Genomic DNA, 16,046 nt, shown 5'->3' with positions numbered 1-16,046 from the left:
TTTTTTCCCCACAAATACCTAATAAAGTGATATACAATTATAACATAAAGAAAATAACGAAATGAATTTATGAATACAGTGATCTGTACACCACTAAGTTTTAGTCGTACACCATCAATCATATTTTAAAGTATTATACAATACAATACCTTTATGCACATTTAGTGATATACGGCTAAAATTAGGTGGTGTACAAATCTTTATGACATGGTTCGTGTAAAAGAGAGGAAGGAAGATGTGTACGTGTTATTGAAATTTGAAAATAAGTTGCTAGAAATATGATTATTTCGTCACGATCGTCACAAAAGCCAACCAAGCCCATTATTGCCACTGCTATCCATCAGCTCCATTTCAATGCATCATAGCGGCAGAACAGATTTTGCACGATAGCTTGTTACTGTTATAAGCTGCATAAACATTTACGAAGTTCCGAGAAACATTGTGACATATAAATTTTTTTTACGAGATATTCTTTATGGGGAAAATTTCATATATATCTCATTTTAAACACATAATTACATATATGCTTTAGGTGTAAGTTTTTAATGCATAAATATAATGTTTTTAAAACATGTTTTGGATATATATGTAATTATGTCTTTAAAATAAGACATATATGAAAATCTTCCTTTTATACTAGTTATTTGGATTAAAGTCTTTTAGACTCAGACGTACGTAGTCTGATCTCTCCTGTTACATTTTTACGATTTTACTAAACAAGATTTAAATCCAAATCGTAAAAAAGTTCATAATGATAATGACTAGGCCACCTTGCCACCTTGAAATGAGTTACACTCTCACGGTATAAAGAATATTTATTGATCAACTGGCATCAGTTAATTTTACCTATAAGTATGATATCTTAAAAAAAAGTGATTTCTTCTAAACAAATAGCCTAATAATCCTTTTAACTATGAGATAATGATTTGTGAAAAAATCAGAAATCAAAATTAAGAAAGAGAATTAGTGAATGCCACATGTCATCTTTTTAATATTTTAAGAAGATTATTAGGCTATTTAGTTAGTAAGATTTATTATTTTTTTTCAGAAATTAATTAGTTAGATACTTTTCCTTTCGGTCTTTCACAAATTATTACCACCAAAAATCATAGATATTATATCATAATGATTTGACATGATGTGAACTTGTGAAGCGTGAAGGTAACCTATGGAGGAGATTAAAAATGGAAGGATAGCAACACCTTCCATCCCACTCGCATCTAATTTAATTGGACCATAAACCAAAATGCAAAGCTGCCAGCCTGCCACGCACCACCAGCTGGTTATTTCTAAACCGTGCTTTTACTTTTCACGTCACTATTAAAATAAGAAAAATATTAATCAATTTAAGTCATATATTTAAAAATTAACTTAAAACCTTAATAATTTAACACTTGGATTTTACTAATTCTCTTTTATATTCTTGCCTCCTGATTTTTCTACATGTCATCATCTTACTATTAGACATATCTTTAGGCTTAACAATTAGGTTGATTTATCATTATCCTTAAAATAAATAATGAAAGTGAATTATAAAGAGATTTCTATAATGTATATACGAGTCAGAAATCATGTTATGTTTTTATTAACTCTAATATCCCTTTACAAAAGGATGATAAAAGATGATTTTTTTTTTTTAATTAAATGATGGGTTTATCATATATGCTGCAACTTCTAATGCACAGTTTTATATTATTTTTCATTTACTCACGTTGTAAGTTTGAATGTGAGAGAGCAACACCGTACTTTTAATATTGATGGGAATGATATATGGTGGAGTAAATATATTAGGTTTAAATCTTAATGTGAGCAAAATATTCTCACAAACGAAAACATGAGTTTTTTCTACATGGATTTTCTGTATATTTAAAGTTGGATATAAGTAAAAAAAAAATACTTTTGCCGCGCACATTGTCTTCCCTAAAATTTGGTTTATGCTTTTATATTTGACAGACATTACATAATTAATAGAAAAAATAACTATTAACAAACCCCTATCTCATTTAATTTCGTAGCAGTTTATAAATAAGGTTCTAGCTTGTTGGTGTGTGGGATATTTGGATTGCCACCCTCGAGGTTTTTGCTTTTTAAACCATGAGTTAATAGGGCATGAAATTTATACTATTACTTGACACATTTACTGATTTACAACACCTCAAAGGCTTAAGCGAAGTTATTCTCCAAATATGCCACAGAAATATAAACTCGGGACGGGTTAGCGGCCGGGTGTATAGAAAAACACTGAACATTTCATAATTTAAAAAATATATGTTCTTTAATCTATATTATATTATGGACGTATGGCTATTGGCCGGCCAACTCACATCAAGGATAGCTTGCGAAATATTGAAATATAATAAAATACCATCGAAATAAAATATATTATCACTAAGAAAATTGGAAGAAAATTGGAAAATTACTAGTTATCGACCCCGCGCGTTGCCGTGAGTACATTTTTTTATATCATAAAGTTTTGACAAATTTATGTCAAATATTCGAACTCAAATTTTAAAAATGACAGCTTACCATCTAGCAATAACATTAAAAATATATAAAGGAATAATAGGTCGTATAAAAACACAAACAATAATTGTATTAATGCTTTAAATGTTTCATTATGTAAAACCTAATCATGATTAAAATTATTATATATTAAAAACGTTATATATATGTATAAAAAACGGAAGAAAATAATCAAAAACCAAATCTTTAAAAGTAAAAGCATAACTGTGTGCAAATTGTATGATGAAAGCCTGAGAATCCAAAAGTTTAGCGTCAATAAAAATGAAAATGAAATTTTTTGTGGGATACAATTTAAAAGATGAAAATTTTAATTAAAAAAAAACAACTAAACGTGTAGCAATACAATAAAAATAATGTAAAAAAATATTAAGATGTATAAAAACAACTTGAACGTAAGACATAACGATGATAAAAATTATTGTATAATGAAAACGTTATATATACAAAAAGACAAATGAAAATAATCAAAGACCAAATGTTTAGAAGTAAAACCGTAACTGTATGAAAGTTGTTTGATGAAACCTAAAAGTTTAGTGTCACGAAAATGAAAACGAAACTTTGATGTGGGTTAAATGTTAAAAAATAAAAATTTTAAGGGGTTAAAATGTAGGAGGTTAAAACAAAATTTAGTTAAAATTAATATGTGTTTTAAAAACTTATACATTACACACATAAAATACTTGTATATTTATATATGTTTTATTATATATATAATGATATAATTGGTCATCCAATATAAAATCAAATTTGGATGGTCGATTGTTTAAGTATGCCGTCATTTTACATTTATGATGAATAACGTATTATATTTCCCAAAGGATATATATACTATCTATCATGCGGAAATTGTTAAACATTCAACGTCTAATATAAAAACGTTACATGGATCAACTAATAATGCAAAACCATATTCATCATGAGTTTTTGTCTAGAATGTGTATCCTCTAAAGTTATAAAATTCATAGGTAAAGTGTAACAACCGTCATCTGACCGTACTTTCCGAAATACTTTTCTAGTCATTTTTTAGTTTGTTTCGTTATGTACGTCGTTAGACTTTAAGATTTTATCATGAGATAAATGGATTTGTGTTTATTTCGGGCTTTGTGAGCACTTAGACTTTAGAAAAATTGTACGTAGACTCGAGAACAGGAGGAATACTAGTTGTCTTGTGGAAATGCCAAATTAAATAAAATACTCAAAACTAAATCAATAAAAGATTTAATAAATAAATATAGACATGTTTATATCCATTAGAAGGCTATTGAAAAGTTACATTTAACTATGTCGACAAAATAAATTTACGGGTCATGAGTCTTGTAAAATGGTCGAGTCAAACGAGTTTTGTGAAGGTCAATGATGGTCAACTCGGTCAAAGCTAGGGAAAAGACTAAACAAAACCCTAAAATTTTCTAACCCTAGCCCCCACTTTTTCATTTCACCTCTCATTCTCACACACTCTCCCTCTTCTTTTCTCTCCCAACCGTCCCCTCCCTCTCTCTCCCTTTCTCAGCCGCCTCTCCCTCTAATCCGGTCGAACACCACCATTGAACCACCATACAACCACCGCCGAACCACCTCACATCATCACCAATCTTCATCTTCTTCTCTTTTTAGTTGAGTTCGTGGTAAGAGTGCTTAGATCCATATATTAAATCGGTTATTTTTCACAAGATCATGCTTCTTACATATTATGTATATATATAGAACCGAAAAGTTTAAAAATATATACATATAAATCGGTTTCCTCTTCTTCATTCTCTCAAATATGAAAGTTTTGCAAATATATATATATATCGGCTAATATATATATATGTAATTATGTTTAAATCGGTTTATGTATGTATATAAACACGTAGATCCGAAATACTTCTTGATAAAAATATATATATTTCGGTTTTTGGTGTAGATGTTGTATAGATCCGAATTTCCTTGACAAAAAAAAATATATATTTTCGGTTGTTAAGTGTATTTATGTAATAAACAAATTTAAGCTAGATTTGTGCAATTTATGGAGTTTGTGCGTGAAAAGGTGTTTGTGTGTGTATGGAGGTTAGGGATGAAGATTAGAGAGAAAATGTGTGGAATGTGTGTGTTTTTAATAAAGAAAATGATAAAAGTCTTACAATTTAGGTGTGGAATAGGGTATTTATACTATAAATCTAAGATTTCACTAATGCCCCTTCCATCTCTAAAATATTACATTTTAACACCATTTTTAGGTCTAACATTCTTCCCCTTGGTGTTGAAATGTAATTCAACATCTTTAAATACGAATTTGTTGATGAAGGTCTTCGAAGCTTTCTCATTGTTTTCAAAATCTTCCATCAAACTAATCTTTTCAGAGTAAATGCACTGCGGAAAATGGATTTGGCTCTTGAGCTTTTAAAACACTTTTGCGGAAGCTTGATCTTGGCTCTTTTAGATTTGAACATGAAAGCATCTTCTTGTAGTTTCTGAATAGAAAATGCTCCGCACCTCCTTACATGGTGCGACGCACCAACCTTGTTTTCAGCCAAAACTTGTAGTTTCCATTCCATCTTCACTCGTATGCGTCCACGAACCATCCTAATGCATCTAAAAGTCGTCCAACAGTTGTTTCTAACCATTTTACCTGTTCTAAGCCTGAAATCACTAGCCACACCATCAAAGCATCGAATATACATATAATTTACACATAATTAAGCTGAAAACGTCTTAGAAACGATATGGGAATATGCATATAAATGGACATATCAAGACTTGAGACTTTGGACTAAGGCAGGTACCGTAAGGCCGGACTTTGAGACATTGAGACTTTTGGACTTATTATGGCGTAACTCTGCTCGTTATATATTGAACTATTACCGGTTTAGACTTAAAATAATCGACACAAGACTTATTTCTTTGACTAGACTTTTGACTAAAACCTACGAACTCACCAACCTTTGTGTTGACACGTTTTAGTATACGTTTCAGGTGCTCAGGTTAATCAGGGATAAAAATTGTTATGCTAGACTGGACTTCGGAGATTAGTGCTCCTTGTTTATTGTCAGACTTTAAGGCTACATGCCTTGAATTATTTCTTTATGGACTTGATTGTAATAAGCTATTATAGCACTGTTATGACTTTGAACTCATGTTTTTGAGAGTATATTTATTATATTCTATTTCATTTAGCAGTATCTATGTAATTACATGTCGTGCTGTACTTTTCATGACACCTCATGTTTCTGCCAACGGTGGGGTGTTACATAAAGTTGATGGGTGTGGACCATTAGATTAAAATCAATGGATAATATTAAAGAATCATTTTTGAATCTTAACCTTTGATTTTTATATAAAGGTCAAGATCATCATAACTTTACCTATAAAGTTAGGATAACTTTAGAGGATCTCAATCCTTTTGTCTAATGGTTGAAACATAAAGCGAGATCTGAAAAACATTGTTTAACTATCGTTCATAGAAAAAAAAAATGACTCTAAAATCTACAAATATCCGCTATCATCTCAACCCCTATCCATATCCGACTTGTTTTCTTTAATAGTTAAAACTTAAAAACTTACTGTGGGTATGTTTAATAAGGAGTTTTTTGTAGCTTCAAGCTTCAAACTTTATGAAAAAAATTCCTATCTAATGAAAAGCTTTGTTTGGTTATAGATTTACATAAAAAGTTTGGTTATAGATTTCCTGTTTCATTTGTTATGTGTAAACCCAAATTCTTCCCGGTAAATAACAATTTTACTTTTTTTTCGTGTGTGTTTTTGTAGTGACGATCTTAAGGTTAAAACTGACATTTTCATGGTATGTGAATAAATAGCTTTCACTCTAAAATAAATGTTTAAGCTTAATAAAAGGAGAATACTCACCTTAAACAAACTTTTATACGATGAATGAAGAATTGAAGATGGGTAGATAGAAAGGTAGACGGAAAGTCAACATCAATCGTGGTTATACAAAACAATTCTTCATTTACATCAACACTTTTCTATATGAATATGAATTTTGTCGGGTGGGCTTTGAAAAGGACTTTTTTTTGTTTTCTTTTTTCTTTCATCATAAATGTCGAATTGAACTACATATATACATATCTATTTAACTTTTGAAAGGCAAAATAATTGCTATGTAAGGTTAATCTTTATAATATATAAATGGGATTCTTGTACTCATTTTTATATTAAAAAAAATCTATAAAGCTTGTTTATAATACTTGAAATAATTGCTATGTAAGTCATTAGCTAACTGCAAATAAAAATCAATTTTGTTTATAATACTTGAAGGATTTTTATGATATATATTTATTTTTTTTCCGCATGATTTGACACATATATTTAGTTAAAAAGCTTTCACCCTATTCAATAGGATCATCTTATGCAGGAGTTCCGCAGTTGTTGATTTGGCGACTGTCTCTTTATGGATTTATGGTTTTAGTTATCTATTTATTTATTTATTTTATTTATTTTTTAGTTTGGTTCAAATGAAGATTGAAGGCAGTAGCAACAGAAAAAAACTTTTCATTTTGTTTACATTATGGGTATGGTCCCTAACATGGACCAAAGTACAATTACATAATATCTCCTGGTGTAGAGTACCGATATCTAACCAACACTTTACCGTAAAATGCCGAAACCTGATTATGTATAAACTAGGAACACAACTGATACTGAATAGCAATAACGGTATTTTGGTTCCGATATTCGTCCAATACTGTTACATGTTCATTAATTTTGCTCATCCCAGGCAATGATTCTCACCTTGAGACTTTTAAGTAGTAGATCATTGTAATTTATTTTGGAAGACACGAGTCACCATAATCAAAATAGAACATATCGACACGAATGGGAATAATGCTAAGTTGACAATTATAGGAATCCTACAATTGACATTAACGCGTATATATGATCCAAATTTGCATATAATCCACTTCGTGTGTTTTCACAAATACGTTTTGTTGGATTACAAATTCTTTCAACAACTAATAGATATACTTCACATTTCAAAAAAAAAAAAAAAAAAAAATTAATTAGAAAAATATTTAAGTTAGAAAATACATGTTAGGTCACGTATATCTATATTTATACGATATTATAAAAAAAAAAGTTCAATGTCTAAATTTTAAGTTTCAACATTTACTATCCTAAAATACCCCATATCAATTCTATATTTATCTAAAATAACTATAATACCCTTTTTCTCTACTCACAAATAATCATTTTTTTTCACTTTCCTCCATAAATCATTTACTCTTCCAATTCATTCAAAATCTTTTATCACAAAAACCGTACATCGATAAATTATAAAAATTATATGGGTGTTCTTCCAATTTTATGCTCTTTCATTAGAGATGTCATTCGATATACTTTCGACGAATTTTTAAATCCGAGGACGGAACCCGTACGATTAAGGTATTTGACTATCACACTCTATGATAATCACACTTTATGACCTATCACCCCCACCATCTCACCGCCGCAACGCGCGAGTAGTTACTCTCGTCTAAATTAATTAAAGACTTGTCCTCTTTGAATAGCGTGGACTAAATAAAACCTACTTTGCTTAATCTTACCGATATAAGTCGAGAATAACAAGTTAGAATCATGGTAAAATAGCTTTGCGTCATGACAACCCAAAATAATAGCTTATTTCAAGGAGAATAACAAATAGTTTAAATAACATGACGTTCAAATGTAATAGGGAGTCTGAATAGCATTACCCAAGTCAATTCCAAGAGAATCAGAAACCCAAAAGGTTTCAGCAGGCCCGCAGGCCCAGTATGGATATGGCTCCAATCACGTGGTTTTCTATATGGCCATATGGGTGATTAACTGATTATGCTGAGATTCACCTTGTTTACATACCATGAAAAAATAATACTAGTATTTATCTAATACAATTTTATAAAATATATATATTTTAAAATCTCAATTAAGTAATTAAACTACATAAATTACCCTTTTTCTTTATTCATTAATATAAACATATCTACCTAATATACCTATAATACCATTAAATCTCAATCATTCATTTTTCTTTCTCACCTCAAATTTCAACTACTCATTTTTTCTCCTTCATCCACAAATCATTTCAAAAACCGTCGATAAATTATAAAAATTATATGGGTGTTCTAAAAATTCCATGCTCTTTCATTAGAGATGTCATTCGATATACTTTCGACAAAATTTTAAATTCGAGGGCGGAACCCGTATGGCTAAAGCATTTAGCTATCATACTTTATGATTTGACCTATCACCCCCACCATCTTACTGCCGCAACACGGCGCCACTATCTCTCATATATTATTTAAAAGACATCACATAAAACGTATATATATATATATATATATATACTTTTCTAAGTTCTAACATTGTCTCCATTAAGTGTCGACCTATTCCTCCCTACTCCTCACCCTCTTTCTCATCCGATGCCTATTCTTTCCCACTTGCAAGGAATCTCTCACCACTCACTTTGCATCCCCTCTCCCCATTTGGAAAAGGAGAAAAACAACAAAGGACAAAAAAAAAGAAGAGAGAGAGAACCAAGGTGGGGAGCGGATTAGGCATGACACTAATGATTTCCCTCACCACCTAATAGACGGGCATTGTTCCCCTTAGGCACTGATCCCTGGGGTTACCGTGTGGCCTAAAGGGCCATTAATTTCTAGTGTTCTAAGTTTAGCATAGCATTTTTGAAAGATTATTTTCATTACTAGATTTTAAACTCGTGTCCAACACTGGATACGAGGTTTACGATATTATTAATATTAGATTTTCATACATTTAAGTCATAAAAGTTTATAATTTCGAAAATATACGGTTCTAAGTGTTATATTTTGCAAATTATAGTACAATAATCATAAGTTCGTCACTGTTATTAGCCGAGACATGTTAATGAAATTATTTGTCGTAATCATTCCACGAGGCACATGCTATAATAATTTCTATATTGCTGAATAATTTAAAATCAGTTATACTAATAATGTGATAGTATTATGAAAGATTATTAAGAATAAAAATATAAACTTACTTGTGATCATTAGGTCTTGAAATCTAATCTAATATTTGTTAATAAGTCATTATGTTTTGAATTAAATTTGTGTAGACAATATTTCATATGTTGATTTTTTAAAATTAATTAAATGATTGTAAATTTAAAAAAATTCTCTCAAGTTGATTAAAAATAAATATAAATTAAGTATTCAGGGGAAAAAAAAAGAGTAAATTATTGATGGAAACGGAAAAATATAAATTAATGAGACTTTTTCTATAAAATTTCAAAAAATTCTCTCAAGTTGATGTCTAAAAATAATTATAAATTAAATATTCAGGGTTAAAAAGTATAAATTATTGATGGAAAACAAAAAAATGTAAATTAATGAGACTTTTTCTACAAATTAATATATATACTAATATAATAATATATTTGGATAGTAATTATTGGGATATTTAATTTGTCGTTAATCTAAATGATGACATAAGTGAGAATCAATTTAATGAAATTGAGCATTGATTAATAAGTCATTAGTTCAACTGTTTTATAATATATATATATATATATATATTAAGATACCGATTATGCGATTTAATTTGTACTAGATTTTAGACCCATGTCAAATACACAGTTACAACAATATCAATATAAAAAATGGTATATGCAACACAAAAATACTTATAAGTTAAAATGTGAAACTATACTTAAAAAGAATTGAGATATTCAAGTATCTTTTGCAATATTTCTTTGTAAATACGACATTTGTTGTAGTGTTTTCCGTCTTTCCCATCTTTGTCGCATATTAACACCTTGAGACCTTTTTTTGACATAAGATATCGCAACATACAACTATCCGTGCATGAAAACTGGACGTTGTAGATACAAACCAACACTCGATAAAAATTTGTAGAAGTTGGTCCATAAAGAATATGATTTATAGTTTATCCATATTGAATAGAAGTTTGTTGATCTATTAAAGGCTAATTTAATTACATGTTAAAAATCTTAATTTAGATAACTTTATTTATAGTTTATTATCCAAATTAAATAGAAGTTGGCCGTGTAATAGTAGTCTACAAATTTGTGAATAAGGTTAATTTAGATAATTTTATTTATAGTTTATCCAAATTAAATAGAAGTTGGCCGTGTATTATTATTTAGAGTAGTCTACAAATTTGTGAATAAGGGTAAAATTTTAAAAATGTAAATTTAGAGAATAAATAATATGATTTATAGTTTATCCATATTAGATAGAAGTTGATCGATCTATTAAAGATTAATTTAATCACATGTTAAAAATATTAATTTTGAGAAATCAAAAATTGTAATTGGTCTATTGATAAAGATGGAGTTTCATATTTTGGGCTGTTTGTGGTTCAATTACACATTTGGGCTACAAGTCTCTCCATTGGGCTAGTTTTTTGGTTTGGACAGTATAGTAAACTTTACAATATGGTTGTATAGCTAATCCTTATCAAACTAATGAAACTTAAAATCATTTGTTTTGGACCTATCTTTTTGTTTATATTCTTCTATTTATATCTAAATTTTGATCAGTCAATTTTTAATTGTTTATAGTTTTTCTGGTTCAATAATAAGAATTAAATAATGTGTTTGATGAGGCTGGAAGAAAGTATAATTATTTATTTGGTGCCATTTTATTTCCCCTTTCCTTAAAAGTCTTTTTCAATTCTCACTTGTCTATAAACATCATACATTTGGCTTTCATATACCTTTTCACTTTTAAATGTACTTTTTTACTCACTTCCCTGTACTATTTGCCAGTTGATTAAGGAAAATGCTTCGGTTACTTTTGGGCGAATGAGTTTAATTGTTGGAATGAAGAAGATCACATTGCATTGAAATATGTCATTAGGCCCCTGCTCTTAGGATTCATGCGTATTTTCATCTTATTGAGCCATTTCAGGTACACCAACTTTGACGGTTCCAAGTAAGCACTCTAAACTAAATGATATTTGGAGTTGTTGCCTTGTTCAGTTTCGACATAGGCCCAGGTCTTATCCGGTGCACATTCGTTGTAAGTAAGTAAGTAACTGTTCAGTGCCGCCTTCCACGGGTTTTGAGCCCCAAGACCTCGACGGTGTATGGGGGAGGTTAAGATGTAAGCAGACCTTACCTCTACCTAAGTAGAGAGACTGCTTACAGTTTCTATCTATATGGTAGAAAAGACCCTCCAACCTTACAACGAATATGGGGGAGGTTAAGATGTAGGCAGACCTTATCCGGTGCACATTCGTTGATTTCTTTTAATTCGTCCTGGGCTCGCATATATTGTGCTTTTTAAAATTTTATATCTATTAAAGGGTTCACATGGAAACTTGGATTACTCTTAGCCTTTAAAACCGTAATCTAATTAATTAATTTCTATAAAATTTTCCATAGGTTAGCTTTTTTATCTTATACTTAAACAGATCTCGGCTACTAGTTCGTGACTTGGTGTGGACTCAGCTTACTATGAGTGATTGACTGGGTTTTCTTCTTCTTTTAGGACCATAGCGGTGACCATTTTTGACGTGGCCCGAAACACAATAGCCAATAGGAACCTCATATGGAAATAAGATGGTTTGGACCTTGGGTGGAACACAAATAACTCATTGATTAGTCAAGGAGTTAAGGTTTGGTTTTTGGGTCGTTTTTGTTAACCCATTTACAACCCACCAAGTTAAATCTACCCCCCAAAAAAATTTCATTAATTATATACAACAAATTTTCACTCACACCGCACTACATTGTCTTGAAATTTCAGTGACAACTCCGGTGCTGAAGATATATATATATATATATATATAGATGTATGACGATTCTAAAGAAGTTAAATTCATTGACATTATTCAAGTACTTATTACAAACGGTCCAAGAACATGCCAAAAGTTGAAGACGAAGAAGGTTAATGCTCACAACCACTCATGTTTATACCCAAACAATTCCACTGATTAAATCTTTTGTAACAAAGAAGAAACCATCAAATGACCATTTCCTCCATTATTATTATGCCTAAACACTTCGTATAGAATTCGAATAATGCCTGTTAATGCTCACAACCGCTCATGTTTATATCGCAGCTATATGGTTGCCGTATTAAAAATGAAAATGATATCTAAAGAGAACGTAGCATGTCTTTTTTTTTTATAAAGTTCGTAGAATTATGACACCTAACTTATTTAAAATGATAAAGACGAGCATATTAAAAAAGGAAATCGTACATAAAGTGTCGACTTTGGAGTGAATACCACCATCACCAAGCATTTTAATACAAGCTATCTATATCAGTAGTTACAAAGGAACAACTTTTAGAAAAGTTTAGCGATCTGAGCTATTCTAGAATACCGGTTTATATACCGGTGTTTAGATGACCTTATCGAAATAGCTAATATTTATCTATGGATATTCAAAGACGATGCAAAGCGATCTACCATTGTACATGTGAATGGATAATGGGTTAGGCCTGTTATGCATTCAAAACCGAACTTCAACCGTTAAATGTGTATGAGGGCTCACCCTATCATTTTTCTCGCTCACAAATTTACCTTCCTATAAGTAGTAGAGTAGTAGACACTATACTGCTCCATCATATGAGATGTGCGACGAAATATTAAACCTCAATTTGATCAAACAAAAATTTGCACTTAAGCCGAAATGTCAAAATTAATAGATGCTTAAACATAAAACATAGTGTTTGGGTAAGTTTGTACACAAATCAATAAACTGGTCTCTTTCAACATTTCAACTACTTGTCAAAATCTAATTTGGACGACAAAATCAAATTTCATGAGTTTGGTGTGTGCAAAACACATGAACTTCTTTAGGAAAGGGTATTTAGAATTACACCTCAAAGATTTAGGAGTCCTTTCTTTGGCATCCTTAAGACACTATTTAACCAGCAATAATGTAATTGTACTTATCTCGGTAAGACCAGAATACAAAGATGAGAAAAGAGTTGGATTATTAAAATACTATGAAAAATATCCGCGTGATGCGACGGTGTGTCGACGACGGCAACAAGTGGGGGTGGTGGTTGTGGCGGCGGTGGTGATAATGATGTGAGGATTAATGTAAAACTGATTGATGTAAAAGGGCGCGATATAATTATTTTAAAGGTTGAGAGATACGTTGTAAATAATTTCGTTAAGGGTATTATAAGTATTTTAAGTGAAAATATTTAAATCAGTGAAAAAGGTATTTTAGAGATATCATCTCCTTAGTTGAAATGTATTAATGTTTCATATTGTAGTAAACTGAAGATAAATATATATTTTTTAATTTCTTCTAGAACATTGCTAGTCCTTTAGCCCCGTGTGAACACAAGACGAGCACCATATTTGAGTATATTTCTCAACCTAAAAATTAGTCACGTTACATTATTGTAGTAGAATCTGTCCGAACCGTAACTCGAACTTTCATTATTTTACATACAAAAGCATTCATTCAAGTCCAACCATATGCAATATACGAGTAAAAGAAACACGGCATGATTTAATTTCCACAATTTTCATTGGTACTTCCAAAGTGCAATATACTCTTGCAATTTTAGCATATTCTGATTCTTTTCATAAACAACACATTTACAACAAAAATGCCATACACCAATCAGTTCAAAATGTCAATGAGTTGGCCAATAATTGATATTTGCAGTTTCCCCATTGATGAAAAACAAAGGACATAGATATAGTACATAAATAGACCTTCCATCAAATATTGATGTAACATGTTACATATACCAATTGATGTTACATACAAAAACAAAAGTAGAAGTAACATGTCCTTTATTGCAACATAAACATATCATTAAATTGACATTTGATTTGAAAAAGAAAAAAAAAAACAAAAACATAAACAAAACCCTAACCACATACTATCAAACTTCAATCCTTATCTTGTGAAGAGCAATCAAGAATCCAAACGAATTCATATTCTAAACATAAAAAATACGAGTAGCAAATTCCAGATTGTGATTATTGGATTGTAATTAGAGAGCACAATGATTAAATGTATCTATGTATGTATCTCTTTATTTTGAGCAAAGAATTACTCAATGTGAAGATACTTTCAGATTGAGTGATTTATTAAACCATGCCTTCCAGCTACCAGAACTCTTCCTTGTCATTCCAACCGACACCGGTTTGCCATCGTCTTCTACCACCACATTATGCGCTTTCGGTTTCTTACATAACATGAAATTCCTTACTCCAAATGATCCAATCATTTCCCATGGTTTCAAAGCTATAAAATAGAAAACGTAAGTAAGTAAATAACATGTTTTGGATCTCAATATCGTTTTCTACGGTGTGCACGTAAATAACAACAAATACTGTCTTTCACATGTTTTGGGTCTCAATATCGTTTTTCAAGTTCTAGCAAAAGAACCTTTAGCAATATCACAAATAAATTTATGAGGTAAGTTATGAAAGTTTGTTATAATAAAAAACAGAGAGAATGAATGTATTCACACATATAAATCATGGAATAACTCACATTCATACATCTTGTATATGTGAAGAAAATTGGATACAAACTTTTATATAAATGTATATAATTGAAACATATCATAGATGCACAATTCAAACATATAAGAACCAAATAAGAAACAAAATAAATAAAAATGGTTAAAAAATGTACTACCTTCTGTCCCAAGAACAGGGCAATAGAGAAGAAAATCATTAACATTAGAGCCAAGGACAGGAAGACGGCCTTCACGAGCATAAGATTTAAGGGAAGTATCAATCACATTATCTACCATCTCACTTTCATTTACTACAAATCGTATAGGACCCGCGCTGCCCACAACCGTAATGCTAATCAAAAACCGGTTCCCGACCGGTTTTGATGTCTGATTTTTCCTATGTTTCGTTAACAACATCCTTCTTTCTTTCTTTTTAAAAAACAAATACGGCTTATAATTTAGGAAAACAATATATAATTATTTATATGAATGAAACAAAGATGAAAATGGATGAAATGGAATTCAGGGATCAACGCCGATGCAGCGGTAGTACCAGCCTTGGTTGAATGAGATCCCCCTGAAGAGGAGGGGGGAGATCATCCACCGGTGATTCAAGATTTCCACCATTCACAAACGGAAATTCTTTTTTTTTTTGGAAGGAAGAATGAAACAAGGGAGGTTGTTGCCGGAGGAGGTGAAATCCTTTTAGGTTTTAGGGTTGTGTTTTGTTGTTGGTGTGTATATAGATTTAGATTTTATATATATAGGTAGACGGATAGAAATGTATTGGATTTGGAATATGGGTGAAACATGCCCACCCAACTGGATCATTTCCATTTCCCATTCAAAAGTGTTGATGTATATTCAATAGATTTTAAATAAGAACGGGTATGTTACCCGTGCAATGCGACGACGATGGTGGCGACAGTGATGTGGTGACATTGACGAATAGTGACGGCGGCAGCGACCGTTGGTGGCGGTAGATGCGTCAAATGGTGTATGTATTTGATTTAAAAAATTTTAGAAGATAATAGAATGATTGTTTAAATTAATTCATTAAGCGTAAATGGTAATTTCGCATGTTACAAAAATCTAAAC

General features: G+C 30.8%; 1 protein-coding gene across 1 annotated transcript; it reads right to left on the bottom strand.

Moving 5' to 3' along the window:
* Positions 1-14,174: 14,174 nt before the first annotated feature.
* LOC122596694 (uncharacterized protein At4g22758-like) lies at positions 14,175-15,699 on the bottom strand. Its single transcript, XM_043769314.1, has 2 exons — positions 15,128-15,699; positions 14,175-14,728 (listed from the first exon to the last, which is right to left on the bottom strand). The coding sequence occupies exons 1-2, from the start codon at positions 15,363-15,365 to the stop codon at positions 14,538-14,540; spliced, it is 429 nt and encodes a 142-aa protein (XP_043625249.1). The 5' UTR covers positions 15,366-15,699; the 3' UTR covers positions 14,175-14,537.
* Between the last annotated feature and the right edge of the window lie 347 nt (positions 15,700-16,046).

The sequence above is a fragment of the Erigeron canadensis genome, chromosome 4, assembly GCF_010389155.1.
Source record: "Erigeron canadensis isolate Cc75 chromosome 4, C_canadensis_v1, whole genome shotgun sequence".
In the NCBI taxonomy this organism is placed as follows: Eukaryota; Viridiplantae; Streptophyta; class Magnoliopsida; order Asterales; family Asteraceae; genus Erigeron; species Erigeron canadensis.
This window is presented reverse-complemented; position numbering and strand designations above follow the sequence as displayed.